Source organism: Aedes aegypti, chromosome 2, assembly GCF_002204515.2.
Source record: "Aedes aegypti strain LVP_AGWG chromosome 2, AaegL5.0 Primary Assembly, whole genome shotgun sequence".
NCBI classification, from domain to species: Eukaryota; Metazoa; Arthropoda; class Insecta; order Diptera; family Culicidae; genus Aedes; species Aedes aegypti.
In genome coordinates, this window is record NC_035108.1 from 460,872,753 (window position 1) to 460,891,319 (window position 18,567).

An 18,567-nucleotide genomic window follows, 5' to 3' on the forward strand; every position below is an offset into this window, starting at 1 on the left:
ATTTATATTATGGTAAAAAGCATCCTCTCAAAGTTTGAAATGAATCGGAAGAAATTTGACTGTGCACAGGCCAATTGAAGTTTGTACGGAGATTACTATGGAAAACGCCATCCTTTTGTGTTCAGCCCTCTATCTCTTCGTCATAATATTTTATGGAACAGTAAACACAATCTTCTCATGTGAAATCCTTTCGCTACAACTTTGCCCAAGACCACATTTTGATTGGATGTCAGGATAAATTGCTATGGATCAATGCATGAGTTCACTATTTGACGTTAAAGCGGTGCCGTGTTATTTACGTGACCATAGCAACTAGTGAATTCGGCACCGCTCAAATGTCAATTTAGTGAACTCGTGCATTGGTCCATTCATAACCATAAACTGGGTATGCATTTTGCATGTTTAACCAACTGCCAGGCAGGCAACAGTGGTGCTTCTGGCGGATAGAATAGACCAAAATAATCCAGGCTACTATGTTCTACAGCAAAAAAGCAGTGTTGCTGTGATAGTAATTGCATGATCATCTCAGCATGGTTTAGACTTAATAATAGGTAACAAATTATTTTCCTGTCCCATCATAATGTGGTCTTCGGCAAAGTTGTAGGTAGGAAGATTTCACATGAGAAAAATTTGTTCACTTTTCCATAGATTTTTATTACGAGCAGTTAGAGGACTGAACACAAAAGGTTTGCCTTTTTCATAGTAATTTCCATATAACCTTCAAATGGCGTGTGCACAACCACATTTATTCCAAATCACTTGAAATTTTGTGAGAATGATTTTTATTATAATTGACACCGTTTAAGCATAGGGGAGCAAAAATTTCAAATTTGCATCAGTCTAATGCTGTATCCCGTAGTTTAGGGGCTGTCCATTAATTATGTAAGGGTTTATGGGGGGAGGGGGGGTTTGAGATTTCTTACGCGCCATACAACTTATTTTTAATTTTCATACAAAAAATCTTACCATGGGGGGAGTGGGGGGGGGGGGGGTTTGAAAACCCCGAAAATTGTCTTACGTAATTAATGGGTCGCCCCTTATCTCCACTAGGTAGTCACAAATCGTTATAAATTCCCGTCCCCTTCATTTTTCTTATTGTAGTATATCTTTCCAATTTTTGGTTTGTTTAAAATACCTGGACCCTTGTGATGTTGTTTCCTTCAATAGATCCGTAAGAGCTTTCAAAGCTCGTGTAGCATCCACCCTAGCTCGATTGAATTAAAAGAACAGTTTATCTTCTGACTGCACCTCCGAACAGACGCGCGTTTATTTCTATCGTTTCACCGTATCAAAAGACTCGGCCATAAATCACAAATAACTGTTTAGAACCCAATCTCCCACGAAATCTTACAGCTCACTGACGACTTAACATACTCAGCGAGGTTACGAAACCGAGGTCACGAAGGTATCAATTTGAGAACTATTCGCTAATTTCATAAAATAACTTTCACTATAACAACCATCGTTTTCACCCTTTGATCAGTAGTTAATTGCTTCCATAAGTAAAGCACGCTAAAAAGTATTATTTATGAGTATTAGTGTTCCCAGTGTAATAATCTGCTATTGCTAAATCGCAAGGTCCTTAACAACCACCTTCAAGTGCTTCATGCTTTCTGCTAGCGATTCTCGGTAAAGCATTTCTCATTCATTACCGATGGTAGGGTAAAACAATCAAAACTGTACTCACCTGGCGTCGGATGCGTTGGCTGTACCGTTCCGGATTGGGCACGTTCTTCTTCAACTTATCGTCCTTTTGGCCGAGGCCGGAGCTTTCACCCATTTCCGCTGCATCATCCATTGGGTGCAACATGCCGTGGCCATCACGGTCAGGTGCTGCACCGGTCTCACTAGCTGCTCCTTCGTCGTAATAGTGTCCACCGGTGTTGTGCACCACTGTCATCGCACCTTCCCCGATGGTTCTGGGATTCTGGATCACCCACTGGTTGTCATGGCCAGCGGGAACACTATACTCGTAGTCGTAAATGTCTACCTCTTCTTTGATGGTAGTGGCGACTGCTTCGAAGGAACTTTCTTCCGGTATTTGGGATTGGGAGCGCCGAGGGAGCTGGTGTTGTTGACTTTGCTGTTGTTGCTGCTGCTGATGCTGTTGCTGATCCACGGACTGAGACGGAGTTCTTCCGCCCCAGTATTCGCGAAACTTGGCATCGGAACGGCGACACTGCTTCCGAAACGAGTAAGCCAAACTGAGGGTCATCAAACAGTCCGGACAAATTTGCTGCGGCAAGCCATCCTCAGTCGAAACCTGGAAGAAAAACAGAAATGATAACTTTTCGATCAGTTTTTAATCAATTTAATCAAATTCAATGATAGGTCATATCATATGAGGTCAGCACATGTTCTCCCTTTTTTAGGTTTCTAAACAATCCTGTAAAATTTAAGAATGCTTCTTGACTGGCTAGACTGTTGATCAATATATATTTTATCGAAGAAATAAACCTCTATTAAGATTTTTATTAGAACATATTTAAAATGTGTAAAGGCTGATTACAGCGATTGAAAAGTAGTAGAACTTTAGACATGTCCTGAAAAAAATATCAAACAGAAATCATAAAGATACAAAAAAGAAACCAATTAAGAACGACACAAAAAAAAATAGACTAAACAGGAATTAGGGAATACTCTAAGAGTAATTCTGAAATGATTTTTTTAAGGATTCCTCAGAAAATCTGAGCATATGATTATTATTATCATGAATGAATATAATCGACGCATGATTGGAAAAGGGGCAAGATCATGAAAAACACTAGGAAGAATCTTTCCTTTTCCCCCAAAGGAAAATCGAAATGGTAAAATTTAATTTGTATTTCATAAGATTCAAGACGTCAAATGTGAAGTCTTCTTCAGTGTCAGTTAGTCGTATCCACTGTGGATACGAGTAACTGACACTAAAGAAGACTCCAAGTGGTAGTCCAAACGCGTATCTGTCAAAGATAAGCAAATAGGGCGGAATTAAAAGGTACAAGGTACTACTACTTCGTTTCTTTATTTAAGAAATATGATTTTTCAATGTTTTTTCTAAGACATTTTATTTTCCGTGTACCTAACGGAAAAATAGTTGTACAGTAAATTTTATATTACCAGGTTTTCCTTCTGTTATATTGATTGTTAAAAAAATTAAAATATACACATTTCAGTATAGTTCTATTCAAATTAGAATCAGGCATTTGTAGTTTATGAAATATTATAATTTTTCAAAAATACAGTTTCTAAGTTCATAAAAAACTTCCATGATATGCGTGTTAAGGTCCAACCAGTCTTCCCAACTTTTAGAACTCGGGTTTTTCTTACTAACATTTTTTGGGTTTCGGGTCGGGTTCGGGTTCAAATAGCGAAATATTTTCGGGTTCGGGTAGGGTCCGGATTTGAAGAAATAAAATAAGTCGGGTACGGGTCGGGATCGGGTTTGAAAAATGTGAAACCCGACTATCTCTATAATATAACACAAAACCAGTGCAAATGCGTTCCAAGGAACTATCGAGGTAAACATGAAAACCAATTTTCACTATGGTTCTATAACTCGAAGTCTAGTTACAGAATATCGAGTAAGGGAGTGTTGACTGTCATTTGAAAGAATTCCCACAGTATTTCATTTACAGTTTTCTACATAAATTTCTCCAAGAATGTTCTGAAATTTCATCGTGGTTTTACTCAAGACGTTTATTTTGGAAATACTCAAGAAATTCTTTCAGGAACTTCGAAAATTTCTCCAGTGATTTTTTTATATTTCTTTCAGAAACTAGAGTTATTCAAGATATGTTGTGAAATGTTGGGTAAGAGGTATTAGATAAAATTCAGAAAAAAAATCTCTGAAATTATTGCCAATGCAACTTTACAAGAATTTCTGTTTGGATACAAAGGAATCCAGAGAAAAATCCTTAAACTTTTTCCTATGAAAATCACGTCAGAAACACCTGATTAAAACCTTGTATTATCTTTCTAAAGGAACAATTGAAAGTATCTATAAAAGTTTTCAAAGAACGTTTTGAGGAGTCGTCGAGAGAACTGTAGAAATAATTCCCATATTAAATTCGGATTGTTTCTCGGTCTTCGGAAATATTCTTCATCGTAAAAATACCTATCGAGGTCTGTATTCAGTATTTTTATAGAGGTCAATGGGTGACCTCTGACGATTTTTCTTTGTAAAACTAAGTTTTCCCATAGTAAATCCCATACAAACTTTGAACGGCTGGCGCTAAAATATAGTTTCTCCGATCGAGCTGAAATTTTGCGCAGTTGTTATGGGACTTAAATGCAATCCAAAAAGTGGACTGGAGCGAGAATCTAAATTTTGTCCCACACACGCAGCGAACTGGACTATCGAATTTCATACATTTAGCCTTATGAAAGGGTGGAACGATTATTGCAATACGAACGCTTTATGTATCGTTTTAGCATCACTCCACATCGAGGCGTCGATAGGCGCGTGGTGTACGTTCGGGCCTATCGATCGCAAGGTTCTTGGTTCGATTCCAGGTTGCCGCGAAAACGTTTTTTGTTTTCAAATTCTTGTTTCACAAGGCAAATTTATGAATTTCAATCCGATTTCTTGTGGCGAATTTTCATAAGGGGTTCCTATGTTTATCGATAGTCCATTTGCCTGAGTGCACTATTGAGCATGCAGCGTGCTTAATATGAAGGAAGCGGCAGTAGAGGTCAATGCGATTTCTTCTGGAATTACTTCTGTACTGATTCTATGCGTTCTTCGTACGGGTTCCATACGAGGTGGCAGTATTGCAGAATTGGTCTTACACATGTAATAAACAATAGTTTAACGCCCTAATCCCTTACAATTTTGTTTAAATTCCTAAAAATATTGAAGGTGCGTTACATGTTTTTGACTAAATGCTATTGAAAAATAAAAAGAAGTGGACCTAAATGAGATCCCTGGATTATTGCATCTAGAGGTTACGGAAATGGGCGATAAGTATTTATTTATTTTCAAAGCACACTATTTGTTTCCGATGCGATAAATATGACTGGATCCAACTCCAAGAGTCCTGGCTCCATTCCTACTTTTATTGCAATTTGAAGATTAATAATGGCATGTGTGTAACCTAGTACCTATAAAAGTATTCCAATATGCCGATGAAAAAAAAATTAGCATCTATCGTATCTTTCGGAGGATTCGCTTAAGATTTTGAGTGAACATTATTACTCGTAGTATCCACTGAAGATTTCTTCATTGATGATTGAGAAATTAGAAAAGAATCAACAGTTTATGGAGAAATTATCATGTCCTATCTTCCTACGAACCTGTCATGGATCTAATTAGGAGTTCTTAAAGAAATATCCCAAAGGTCTTGTTCTTTATATGGTAGGACGGGGTAAGATGTGTCACCCAAGTAAGGCATCCCCTTAATTCACTGGGTACGAACCAAATGGATCTCTTTTCTCCATGGCCTATGTAAAATACAAATGAGCTGCAATAAGAAACGGTTAAAAAATCAGTATGGTAAAAATTTCCAATTTTCAAATCGCGCCCTGTTATTTTTTGCACGGAGCAAGATGGGTCAGCTTAAGGTGAAACATTTCGGAATCCGAAGATGGCCGTCACAATGGCCGACTTTTGACCCTACTCGCGTTTTCGAAGGCACAAAACTGGAGAAATAGTAGGCAAACTTTCTTGATCTTCTTATTTTAAGCTTTCTGCTAGTGCACAAAGCCAAACTAAGGAGGGCACTGTTGTTGGATGCTTCCTTCGCGGGATTAGTGCCTTTGAAGTTTTAGTGCAATCTGGGAAGATGATTCCAAACTGTTCCACCTTAAAAAAAAAAAAAAATTCTCTAAACAAAAGTAAATTATCATATTTTTATTATATTTGAGTCGTGATTTGCAAACTCGTCTGCCTTTTCATTACCGGCACACCTTTCGCTATTAGAGAGTGCATTCCCAGACAAGTCTCGATGAGCACTTAAAAGCGCTTCAATGCAACTTGACTATCAGAAAAATACGGATATTCGCATGTCTGTCTTTTCTTTTGAGACAATATGAGCGCATTTTAGTATAGTAACATTCTCTGCTTGGATAGTTTCTCATCGCCACTGAAACGTGTGTTCCAGGGCCGTAGATTCCTGCTCCAGTTTGCGTCCCAATTTTTGAGTAATCTGTGAAGAATTTTATGGAGCCTTGACCTACATTGGGACCTGTACGCATCGTGTCGCATACATTATAAGGGATATCATAGTTGTCCACAGTTTTCATCCAGTCTTTATCCTTGGACCGATGTACGAGTTCACTATTTGACGTTTGAGTGGTGCCGTGTTACTTACGTGATCATGGCAACTAGTGAATTCGGCACCGCTCAAACGTCAAATTAGTGAACTCGTGCATTGTTCCATGGACCAATGCACAAGTTCACGAATTTGACGTTTGAGCGGTGCCGAATTGTGTTTTTCGATTGTTTTCAAGTTTGAAAATTCATAACTACTGAACGAAACATTAAAACTTATCGGAAATACCTCTACATAGTGGTTTATTCAATTCCACGAACTTTTGTCGAACACGGTTTTATGATTGGAGCAAGTTTAAACATAGTTTGGTTGAGGTTTGTGCTTCAAGGTTCTTGAAAATCACTATTTTTAGGGAGTGTTCTCCCTGAAAAACATACCTGTTTGAAAATTTTGGATTTTGATTCTCCAGAACATGATAACTAACTATGTATTTCTAAAACTCAATCCCGTTTAAAGATACCTTTTATCTTACGAAAATAAATTGTAAAAAATAGGCAATTAGGAAGCACATTCGTAAATCCGCTGTGGGTGAGCTAAGAACACCACCGTGAGCTTCAAGGAATGTAAAAAATGAACACGTTAGCACTGCTTTTTCACAGTCGATGATAATGATTGTTTTCAAATCGTTCTTAAGGCGAAGTAGGCCGTCATTGAAATTTGTACGCGTCGTTGATGATTGTTGCTAATTCATCTCACGATTTCGAGTCAAAGAAAATCAGTTGGTTTTGCACTGACGGTTGTCTGGGTACTTATCACATACTCAATAGGAGGCATTCCAATTCAGTTTACAATCCAAAATAACCCCTATTTTTTACCTGTTCACTAAAGTGCAAGCTTAAAAGGCTTTCAAGATGAACTTCCTTTTCCTTGTAAAATATACAAAAGTAGTAATTTGAAGGATTTATGTTAAGGTACTCCTAAATACAACAAGAGTGGGTAAAGCTGGCCCACAGACAAACAGACGTAACAATTAGAACAAATTGCAGTCAAAATCATAGCCGAGAGAACATGTACGCCCAATGCTAAAATCTGTGTGTTTGGCCGGTGGGCCCACAGATGGCGGTAGTGTGTAAACGTCAAACGCGAACAAAAACTATGAGAGCGCTGCGGGTGGAAAATTTACCACCTACAATATATTGCTGTGTGCGTTTGAAATGCAAATGTCAAATGCGGGAACACCTAACGCGGTAAGATTTTCAACAAGGGAGGCGAAGTCAAAGATTGATTTTCTTTGCTAGGTTGGCGGTGATACGGAACATGGTTGCCAAGTATCCTTTGTATAACTTTGTGTTACCGCGATTAAAGCCCAGTTAGACTGGGTTTGCATGTCAAACGCAAATAGCAATATTTGAATCGACCGTTAAAAAGGTAGTCGATGGACATTGATGAGAGTATGACGTCTGTTTGTCTGTGGCTGGCCCTAAGGTTGCATTATTTTTGAAATGATATAGTCAAACTTTCATCTCATAATAATGACTATATGATCTGCAAATCCTACAACCTCGAAACCTTTTTCTTTTAAGCTTTTAGAAGATCGTCTATCACTAAGGACCACAATAGAGGTGAGTGGATTCGTCCTTGTGAGCACCCTTTTGTAGCCCTTACTGTTATAGATGAACTTCCCAGCTCTGAAGTGATTTCTTTTTTAGCAAGCATATTACTAATACAGTTAATGAAATTATTGTTGGAATTCCTTTTCTTCATTGCACGAGTAATTCAAAAATAGGAAGCGTTGTCGAAGGCTCCCTAATGTCCAAGAAAGAACACTGAAAGAGTTTTTTTCCCACTTTTGATACCAATGTATGAAGTGCCGTAACCGATGACTTACCAGATAGGTATAAGCAAACTGAGAGTCAGATTGTGGACACTTCAGTATGTATTTTGAATTGATAAAATCATACAACACTTTTTTCCATACTCTTCAACGAAATTGACTAATGGATATTATATAATATATAATATATGATTTGGAATATAGATAACTTACACTGCTCTCTAAACAGATGGAACATAGTTAACTTGAGTTCGCCATCTCAATAAGAAACGGAACCAACACTGATTTTTTTGTTTTGAATTAGTGCTAGGAATATTCCACCCACTCCTGCAGATTTGTAAGGCTGAAAAGACCTTATAGCGTGTTTCGCTCTCGCATTTGTAAAGATTACGTCTGCAAGATCTTGTTCACACCTCAATTTTTTCAGTGCTGTTCGAATCAGCACAAGAAATCGACCCAGAAAAATGAGTTTCCATTATCAAATTTAAGATTTCATTCGGATTTTTCGTATAAACTCCGGCCTCTAGTTTCAAGGACCCAGGCATAAACATGTGATGTTTTGCAAGCACTTTCTGTAGTCTTGCAACTACTGGCGTACAGCTTATATTTTGACACTTGAGCCCAAAATCTTCTTCTAGATTTTCTTATTTCTCTGTTATATTCAGTCAAAGCTTTCTTTTGTATTGAGCCCATTTTGAGGACTGTTTCGCTTCATTAAAAAGCTTATGAGAATTTTCATAATCTTCCAAGTTTTGTGTTCCACCAATTAAAATAAGCATTTGCTCAATGTGTCCATCCAGCTATTTATCCCCCTAAATACTGACAAAAGCACCACTTTCCATAAGTTATAAAATCAATTTATGACATTGGGATGGGAAGTGGATGGAAGCCTATGCTCATTTGATTTTCCCACCCATCCCAAGCACATTATACTGGATCCAATAGTTTTATTCGTACGTTTGGACTTTAATCATGTTAATCATGTCAAAAACGTTATTAAAAAAGACGACAATTTGAAGCTGTTGACTGTTTTGCCACAATATTCACAGTTTGTTTTACCAAAATTCTCACATATTATGCGCTCCGAAAGTTATTTTCGCGGTAAAAACGACTACTAATAATTAACGATGTACAATAATCTTCTTATCCTACTAATTACAACAGGAAAAGGAAAAATAATAAAGCTTATTCAAGCGCTCATAAAAATATTTCCCACTTCAGAATGCGCTTTTCGATGTGTTTGGGTGGCATCCTCCATTTAGGGAAAAAGTCACATCACAAACGAAGGAGGATAGCGTTCGGGGGGTTTGGATTTTGAGTACCTGTGTATCGCTGGTGTCTCGTATCATGTTGGCGATCACTTCCTGGCTCACTTCCGCGACCGCATACAACGAAAACCGCCGGAAATCATCACTACGCGAACACGCGCGGCAGCACGATTCCATCGCGACCAATTTACGTTTCGTTCCGTTCGATTTTTCGGACACTTTTCACGGAATTAAAAAGAAAGAGGCAGCTCGCATCGAACACACGAAGTGAAAAATTCAGATTGACAAGATGCCGGCGAGAGGCAAGGTCGCTTAAAATCGTTTACGAGTGAGGTGATCCGATGTTTGTTTTCCCTTCAGAAACTTTTTGATATCGTGCACTGAAAACAGCGTTGTAGTAAAAAAAATACTTTATATATAATACCCTACACTGAGAACAGCGTTGCAGTTGAAAATACTATAAGGGTTTATTCACAAATTTCATAACGCCAAAAATGGCCATTTTCGACACCCACCAACCCCCTCGTAACGCTTTTTGTATGAATATTTTACAAATTTTGTATGAGCCGTAACACCACGAGGACACCCACCCACCCCCTTTAGCGTTATGAAATTTGTGAATGGACCCTAATAGAGGATTAAATTAAATACACAACGCCACTTGATTTGTGCAGACTAAATTTGCTTTTATTTTAGGAATACAAAACACACAAATTTTCAAAATTTGAAGACATCAATGTAATCACGTATGGCGAAATAGGGAACCACTATGTCCATAACTGGTACACTTACCCTAGTTGTCAAGAACTATATGGTATAGTTATGTTTAAAAATATACTGTCAATTCAACTATATTTTTAGTTATCTCCAAATTAACCTTAAAATATAGTTAAATTGACCGGAAAAATGATTATGTATTCATTCAGAATTGTTGTATTTTATTTATGAGACTCTGAAATGTCGATCAATTTCTCTACCCTTAAATCTTTTTAATGCGCAAGGGGCTTTGTTTTGAGGGTTAAGTTCTGTTATTTCCTCTACGAGAAAGAATGGTGATCAAATTCTTTCTATTGATCAGGGTTGGGAAAAATCTTGAAATTCACTCTACAGTAGCCAAGCAAAGCCAATCACAGTCAGCGAAGCCAGTGAAACTCACGCCCATCGCTGCTGTAGGCAAAAAGCCTTGAAAATAGCAAAACACCCGTTGCTAAGGGTAACCCAGAATTACTGTAGAAAAATCTCGCGTAACTTTTCAAAACGTCCTAAGTAACAAATGTAAACAAATCGAGATTACTATTGCAAATCATTTGCGTTGCACCACTTAGCTGCACACTAGAACACTCCCAAGTAACCACGAAGCTATATATGAATACTTTATGTTTGCTCTATAGTATGCTATCAGATTTTGTTTTAAAGTGACATAATCTTTAAGAGCTTTATAAAGCATAATTAAAGTGGGAAAGGGCCCCACAACAACCAAATTAATGCAATACTTGGTAAAGCAGTTTTAATGCACAAGCCCTACTACAGCATTTATGTTTGTATATTTAGGGTTCATGATGTATATTAGCTTAAAATAATGTATGTTTAGAGCTTGCGTTAAAAATAAACAAAACAATGAATCCATTGACTACCTTTCAATGGTTTTCTTTACCAGCTTAATTTTTTTTTTTGTAATCAGGATTCGATCCCACAACTAGGATGATGGTGTGCTGGATGCCTGGCGCGTTGGTGTCCTGTGCTAAAGCTGCTGATGTAATAAGGTAGGATAAAAGTTGCTTATAAACGAAGCCACTGTGTGTGTTAACATTACCATTCGCCCAGTTATTATGAATAGAAAGAATTCTCTTCGGCGATTGATTTCCTTTCCTCACCAAATGAAACATCAATAGAAATAATTTGATCTCCATTCTTTCTCGTAGAGGAAATAACAGAACTTAACCCACAAAACAAAGCCCTAGTGCATTAAACAGATTTCGGGGGAGAGAAATTGATCGACATTTCCTCCCGCTTCTTATGAATAAAAGAGTCTCATAGATAAAATACAAAAATTTGAATGAATACATATATCCTTAGATCATGAAATGGGGGTTCGAGATGAATGAAAGTCATTTCATTATTCTCCCATATCTTAATCATATCATAACGTAATGAGCGAGTGTTACAGATTCGAGTGCGTTTAATGAGGTTATGTAATCTTGAATGACAGCATAACTGTATATTCACTCTGAACGCTTAGCATAATGCTATATTAAAATAATGCTACAAAGCATTTACAATGTTAATCAAATGCATCATTGCTTGACAGTTATTGAATAAATGCATGATAACATTATTAATGCAAAAAATGTTGACTTTCGACCAAATTAATGCAATGGTATAAGGCTTGTGGTTACTTGGGCTCGTTCTGATATATTAACAACAAATTAATCTATTCAAAGCTTAACAAAATGACCAATGTTCAAAACTGCATCGCTTTTAATCAATTGTTACATTGGACCTTTGATCAGAGAACCAACCACATGTCCTATATAACATTTATGAATAAACACGATTCTAATGTTACATTGGACATTCCTGAATAAAGCTTTGGAATGGAGTTTAAAAGGTAGAATGATTTGTAGAAGCGTGTCTGAGACACTACTTAGATGCATAGAATGCCATAATAACTGCTTCTCAATCATTTCAGTCGATATTTTCAGAGTCGCAATGCCTCGCAAAATTGAAAACGCTCAAGTGGCAAAAAGAGAATGAGTTACACAAAACTGTATTTTGGTCTTTTTGCCAAACCATGTTTTACCATTTCGCTGGATTGGATCAGCTGCAACATATCTTTTGATATTATTAGCGCATTGCGTGCATATAGGGGAATGATATTGAGCACAAGATTGAGCATCATGATGTCATTGTATCAATCTGATTCAGATGCATGGTCGATCAAGCATATAAATATGCTTCCCGGCAGCAACACGAGCAACGTACATGCGCGACTTGCTCACACATATTTGCAGAGCGATCAATCACCGAAGAGAGGAGAAGCTGTATGTATTTGTTAGACGTGGGCTCCTTTCTCGAGTTCCTACAACAAGATGGACGGCGTCGTCACCGCAATTTCTTGTTTCAACCGACGGCTGGTGCTGATTGCAACACAGCCGTCACCACCACCATGTCATGCAGTGGGAAACTCTCACATGATCATGTGGGCGAAACCGCCATAAAAACGAGCTCAACGTTTCTACTCCTTCTGTTGTTACATAGGACACATAGACGGGGGGGAAAAAGTGTCGGCGTGGCATTGAATGAATCAAATTGTTGTTGTTCGTGAGAGACTTTAACCCGAAGGTTATTCATCCCTTCTTCAAATGAATAAAAACAAAGCACAGCTGGTGCCTGCGATTATCACACCGCAACAAAATGAGTAGTTCAACTTGAATGTTGAAGCAGTTCAACGCACGTGGATACAAAATGAAATAAATCATGATTGTTGTGTGCTCAAATCAAATTATCCGATGTTACTATAACTGAAACAAAATGACCGAAATGAATGTCCAATGTAACAAAAAAATTTCATTTCATACGTTGAACTCTATTACACTGCTTCCCTCTACAACCAAAACAGTGGGGAAAAATTGTTTTATTTTGATACAGTTTCAAAATATATCTTCACAACCTTCAAGCTCGATTTACTCGAAATGTGTGAATTGTTAGATAGGCCGTTTTGAAAAGTTACGCGAGAAATGTTGTATTTCCCGCATTTAGAGCTTTCAATTACACTCATGATTTAGAAAATTCGCGCACCCAACATAGGCTACTTGATGAGATTCACGTTTTTGAACTACTGTACTGGGAGAGCCACGTGATTTTCGCGAAAATTCAAGCCTACTACTATTACCATTCCCAGCACTGCTATTGATGTTTCATTTAGTGAGGAAAGGAAATCAATCGCCGAAGAGAATTCTTTCAATTCGTTATAACTGGGCGAATAGTAATGTTAACACACACAGTGGCTTCGTTTATAAGGAACTTTTATCCTACCTTATTACATCAGCAGCTTTAACACAGGTCACCAACGCGCCAGGCATCCAGCACATCATCATCCTACTTGTGGGTTCGAATCCTGATTCCAACAAAAAAAAAAATCATTAAACTGGTAAAGAAAACAATTGAAAGGTAGTCAATGGATTCATTGTTTTGTTTATTTTTAACGCAAGCCCTATACACTGAAACAAGCTTTGAAGTAATGAGAACCATGAACAAGTGTTTAAATTTACTATTCCAATAACGATTGAGATATCAAGAACGCTTTTTATTTGCGTTTTGGTGCCTCTCTATCCAACCGCATCGATAGCCGAGCGGTAAGCGTTCGCGCTTGACAATCGCAAGATCCTCGGTTCGATTCTGGCTTGCAGCAAGTTTTTAACCATGATATAGTAATTTTTACTGTCGAAATGGTACCATGGTAAAATTGAATGCACAAAATATTTGAAATAAATCCTGCCTCGATAGGTATTTTTACGATGAAGAATATTGCCGAAGACCGCGAAACAATCTGACACTTGTGAAAAAAGTTATTCAATGAAAACCTATTGGCAACGCGACGTTGATTAACACGTAAAGGAATAATAATAATAACAAAATCGGGCAAAATTACTGAATAGTCTATGCTTAATAACTTTTTTCACAAGCATCGGAATGCTTTGCGGTCTTGGGCAATGTTGTTCATCAAAGAAATACCTATTGAGATCTGTGTTCAGAATTTTTATAGAGCACTATGGGCGACCTATGGCGATTTTTCTTTGCAAATGTAAGTTTTCCTACAGTAAATCCCATACAAACTTTGAACGGCTGGCGCTAAAATATAGTTTGTCCGATCGAGCTGAAATTTTGCACAGTTGTTATGGGACCTAAATGCAATCCAAAAAGTGGACTGGAGCAAGAATCTAAATTTTTCATATAACCGTGTCCCAGGCTAATGGCCAACAAAACAAACGTGTTGGATTGTACATTGAATGCAAGGTGCGTGCTTCTACTTGATTGTCATATAAACTGATGTGGGAGTATTTATTTCCCCATATTAAAAATTTACACGACTATGGCCGGTACGCTGATCATAAGTACTGTGCAAAACGATAGGACAAGAAACGGTCAAGGAATGATTCCGCTACCGAAATTACTTTAGCTGTACGCTGCTGAAAAGTAGAGCTGATTTCATAACGTCTGTAACGCCTGCTGTACAAATCGAAGGGAGCTGTCACTTTTCCGAACGGAAAAATGTGCCGCTCAATTATTCCGCAAGTAAAAGTGACATTTCGCTCATACTGAATCAGCTGTCAAAATTAGTTTGGTAAAAAGGAGAAATTTTACTTGAGTGATTTACGTTTCAGGACCGTACTTGGCTTATCTAATCGTCAACAAAACGAACAATATCGATAAAAAAAATCGATCATTTTAGCCACGCCTTTATTCTAGCACGCGCTAGATTTTTGGTTACATTTCACGCCATTCCTGAAGGGAGTGCATGTAACGCATTCACGCATACCATCAAACGATCCGACTTCGATTTCTCTCGCTCCGCGAAGCTTTTGTTTCGTTCTTCATTCCATTTGTTGCATTCTGTGTGGTTAGATCGCGAAATTCCTTTACTCTTCCATATCATCAATCGGATGGTGTTTTTTTAGGTTATTAGAGGTGCGAGAAATCGGTGAAAAGTTGCAGTTTTTGCAGTGCGTTACTTTTGCGGTGATAAAACTCGATACTTGGCAGCTTTTCCAGTACGAAAGTAAGTTCATTGGGAATGGTCGGGTTTTCGCTTCCCGGGGAAGCGGATTCAATCCGGGGGGATTTAGTTTTGCGGTGGAAAATTAGGGATGAAAAAAAAATGTTCGGGGCTGGGATAAAAATTTCGCTGATTGCAGCGTCAACACTTTCGTCGTTTTCGGTCGATGGTTGCTGCGTTTTGTTCGTAGGGGAAATTGGGGGTAAAGGGAGATGCGTGTAGTGATAGAAGAAAAGAAGGGGATAAAAGACGATGTAATTCGCTCACCGTTTGTTCGGCACGATTGCTCTTGTTTCTTTTCGATTTTTTTTTTCTATTCAGTCTCAGTGAAGTGGAGTCTGCAAGCAGCAAAGCAGCGCGATTGATTTTTTTCTGTTTTGCAATCTCCACGAGAGCGGAAAGAGAAAAACATTGGAAAATAGGAATAAGCCATTTTATGAGACGTTTCGAATCATATGGTTTCCGTTTGTTTACCAGCTTTGAAAATTGCTGGCGGGCCGATTTATTTACGTTACTTCTAGCGCTACATTTGGAAGGAGCATATTCAACAATGGCGCTGGTGGCAATGCTACAAAGTTTTTAATTTTCGCATGAAAAATTTAAATCAGTAGGCAGGGAAGATATTTTTCATTTACTTTACATGTGAACTGGGTAGAAATATGCGCTGAAAGAGACGGGGACGTCATCGCCAACAAAAAAGTGATCAGCGCCATTTAGATGTCATGCTAGTTTTTTGAACATCAACAATGAGCGGCCCGCCAGAAAACGTCATTCGAACGTCTCGTAAAATGGCTTATTCCAATTGGATTGTTTATCACTTGAAAGACAACATACTAAACTAAACAAAGTTGTGTATAAGAGTGCGTGGGGGGTGTTGCGTAGGGTAAAAGTACTAATTTTCGATCCATTTATATTTATTTTATATTTTGGCCTACACTCAAATTTTGAATTGGTATCATTCAAATATTACGTAACGCAAAAATTGCCAATTTTTGACCCCCTCCCTCCCTCATTTCTTCTTGGCATTAACGTTCTCACTGGGACAGAGCCTGCTTTTAATCTTAGTGTTCTTATGAGCACTTCCACAGTTATTAACTGAGAGCTGTCTTTGCCAAAGTTGCCATTTTCGCATTCGTAGGGTAACGTATATAACTTGGACATGCATATAATTTGGACAGGCTGGTCGTTCTATGCTCATTTACAAAGAGATGATGAACAATTTACGTACGAATAACTATGTATTGCATTATTAATACACTATGCTACTTATTAATGATGACCATTTTCATAACAATTACAAATTGGCTTCAAAAATATCAAAATTGTATCAACAGAACATGTGTGAAACCTACGACTGCAAGAGGATGTACATTTGAAGAACATACATTAAACGCAATAATAGCGCTCAGAATAAGATAAAATATGTCTCAAATTGATGCTAAGTTTATCTAAAATCTTAACATGAGTATATAGGGCATAAATCAGGTGGTGTCCAAAATATATTACGGTTTTTGTTCAGTTGATATAATTTGGCCAACAGATTAAACGCACTGGAATGTCGCATGCAGGCGTATTTCGTGGATCTGATGATATTTGCTTGCATTAAATGAAATCATTATCACTAATATACACATCCAATAAGCGAAAAAATGCATAAGTCACATGTAAACTCTTAAAACATTATGATATGACCGTCTTTTTAAGAAAACATTGAATGGATATTGAGACAACGCCCCTGTCCAAATTATATTCACATGAGGGTGTCCGAAATGCATATTTGATGTCCGAAATGTATAACAGACAAGCCGCTAAAAACGCTATTTTGGCAGCTAATGTTACAGTTTGTAAGCTTTTTTCTCCCCAGAAACTCAAAGTACAATAAGACATCAAGCATATAAGTAACATTACGTAATACAATATTAGTAACTTATGCAGTTAATCGATCGCTGTTTCCAGCCATATCCTTAGCCTGTCCAAAATACATAATTTACCCTATATTGTGTGGCAGGTACGATGATACACTATGTTCAGGGGAGTCAAGGAAATTTACATTACGAAAAGATCCTGGACCGATCGGGATTCGACCCAGATACCTTCAGCATGGCTTTGCTTTGTAGCCGCGGACCACTCGGCTAAGGAAGGCCCCTCCCCCACATAACAGCTTTTTATGGAAAATTTTAACTTTTTGTATTAATCGTAACACTATGTGAGACCCCCTCCCTCCCCCTGTTGCGTTACGTAATATTTGAACGAACCCATACAGGTTGGAGTCGATTATCCGGGAACGTGATGCCCCATTTTTTTTTAAATTCCGGGTCATTTGGTCGAAATGATCAATTCTCGCATAACTTGTGATCTCGCCCTAAAAGCCATTGGTAACCGAGTGTGTAGTTCCTTGTTTCTAAGTAAATTAATGACCCAAGATGAATACTATAACCACTGGAAGATAGGACCTTCTCTTCATCGTAGCATTGTTGAATAACGTTTACATTAGTGTGGGACAAAATTTAGATTCTCGCTCCAGTCCATTTTTTGGATTGCATTTAGGTCCCATAACAGTTTCGGATTGCTCTGCGGTCTTCGGCAATGTTGTTCATCGTAAAAATACCTATAGAGATCTGTGTTCAGATTTTTTATAGAGGTCGATGGGCGACCTCTGGCGATTTTTTTTAGTAAAAGTAAGTTTTCCCATAGTGAATTGGGTCCTAAAATGTTTAATGAAATCTTATTTTTATTTAATAACACGAAAGAGCATGTTACTGTAACTTCTTTAGCAATTTTTCCCGCTCAAACAATGGCTATATCATGTTTTTGGGAGGTGTTCGAGGCAGCATAACGAAAAACCAGTTTCTGGAGTACTGTTGTTCGACACACTCAAAACTAGAAATATATTGGTTCTTTAAATTCACAACATTACACGTATTACAATAACTTACAAATTTAGTCTTCGCAATATCAATCCAACCTTCAAACAATTCAAACTCCCTACAATTTCCTTCGGCAACTATCAATCAACTATTCCAACACTTGCAGCTTTTTTGCTTGAATACAATTCAAATTCAATTTTATTATCTAAATTATTCTATCTCAATTCCTTTATGTTTAATAATTCAATTAAAGAGCGGCTATCCAATCAACAACGTCTTGTTTGTGGCTGTACACATCAAAGATGTCAGCGCCCTAGATTTGTCAGTCATTGCATCTGTCTAAAACCTTGACATTCCACCACACACTTTGAAGGTCGCGTCCACGGAGCGCAAACTTTCTATCCCCGCGTAACATCTCCCCGCCCCGTAAGCCCTGTAGTCGATGGTAGTCACTACTGCGCTTACCACTCTTAGGCTCCGATCTCCAGAATTGCTAATTTTGCCACTGCTCGCTTCTTCAATCCTGTGCTAGTACGTACCATAGCTGATCGTATTCTTCCATCGTTTCCAGGAAAAACGTCTTCAATTACTCCACGCTCCCAAGTTCTTCGTTTCTCTGAATCCGCGACAT

General features: G+C 37.9%; 2 protein-coding genes across 2 annotated transcripts in view; one reads left to right on the forward strand and one right to left on the reverse strand.

Moving 5' to 3' along the window:
* Positions 1–9,601, reverse strand: part of LOC5569708 (serine/arginine repetitive matrix protein 1) — an 87,520-nt gene extending 77,919 nt beyond the window's left edge. Inside the window, exons 1-2 of the mRNA XM_001658649.2 lie at positions 9,348–9,601; positions 1,688–2,263 (exon numbers count right to left, since the gene is read on the reverse strand). Coding sequence (XP_001658699.2) covers positions 1,688–2,263; positions 9,348–9,470 — 699 coding nt within the window. The 5' untranslated portion in view covers positions 9,471–9,601. The remainder of the gene's footprint in view (positions 1–1,687; positions 2,264–9,347) is intronic.
* Positions 9,602–14,841: 5,240 nt separating this feature from the next.
* Positions 14,842–18,567, forward strand: part of LOC5569712 (maternal protein tudor) — a 72,852-nt gene continuing 69,126 nt past the window's right edge. Inside the window, exon 1 of the mRNA XM_021848178.1 lies at positions 14,842–15,072. The gene's annotated coding sequence lies outside the window, so the exon portion shown is untranslated. The remainder of the gene's footprint in view (positions 15,073–18,567) is intronic.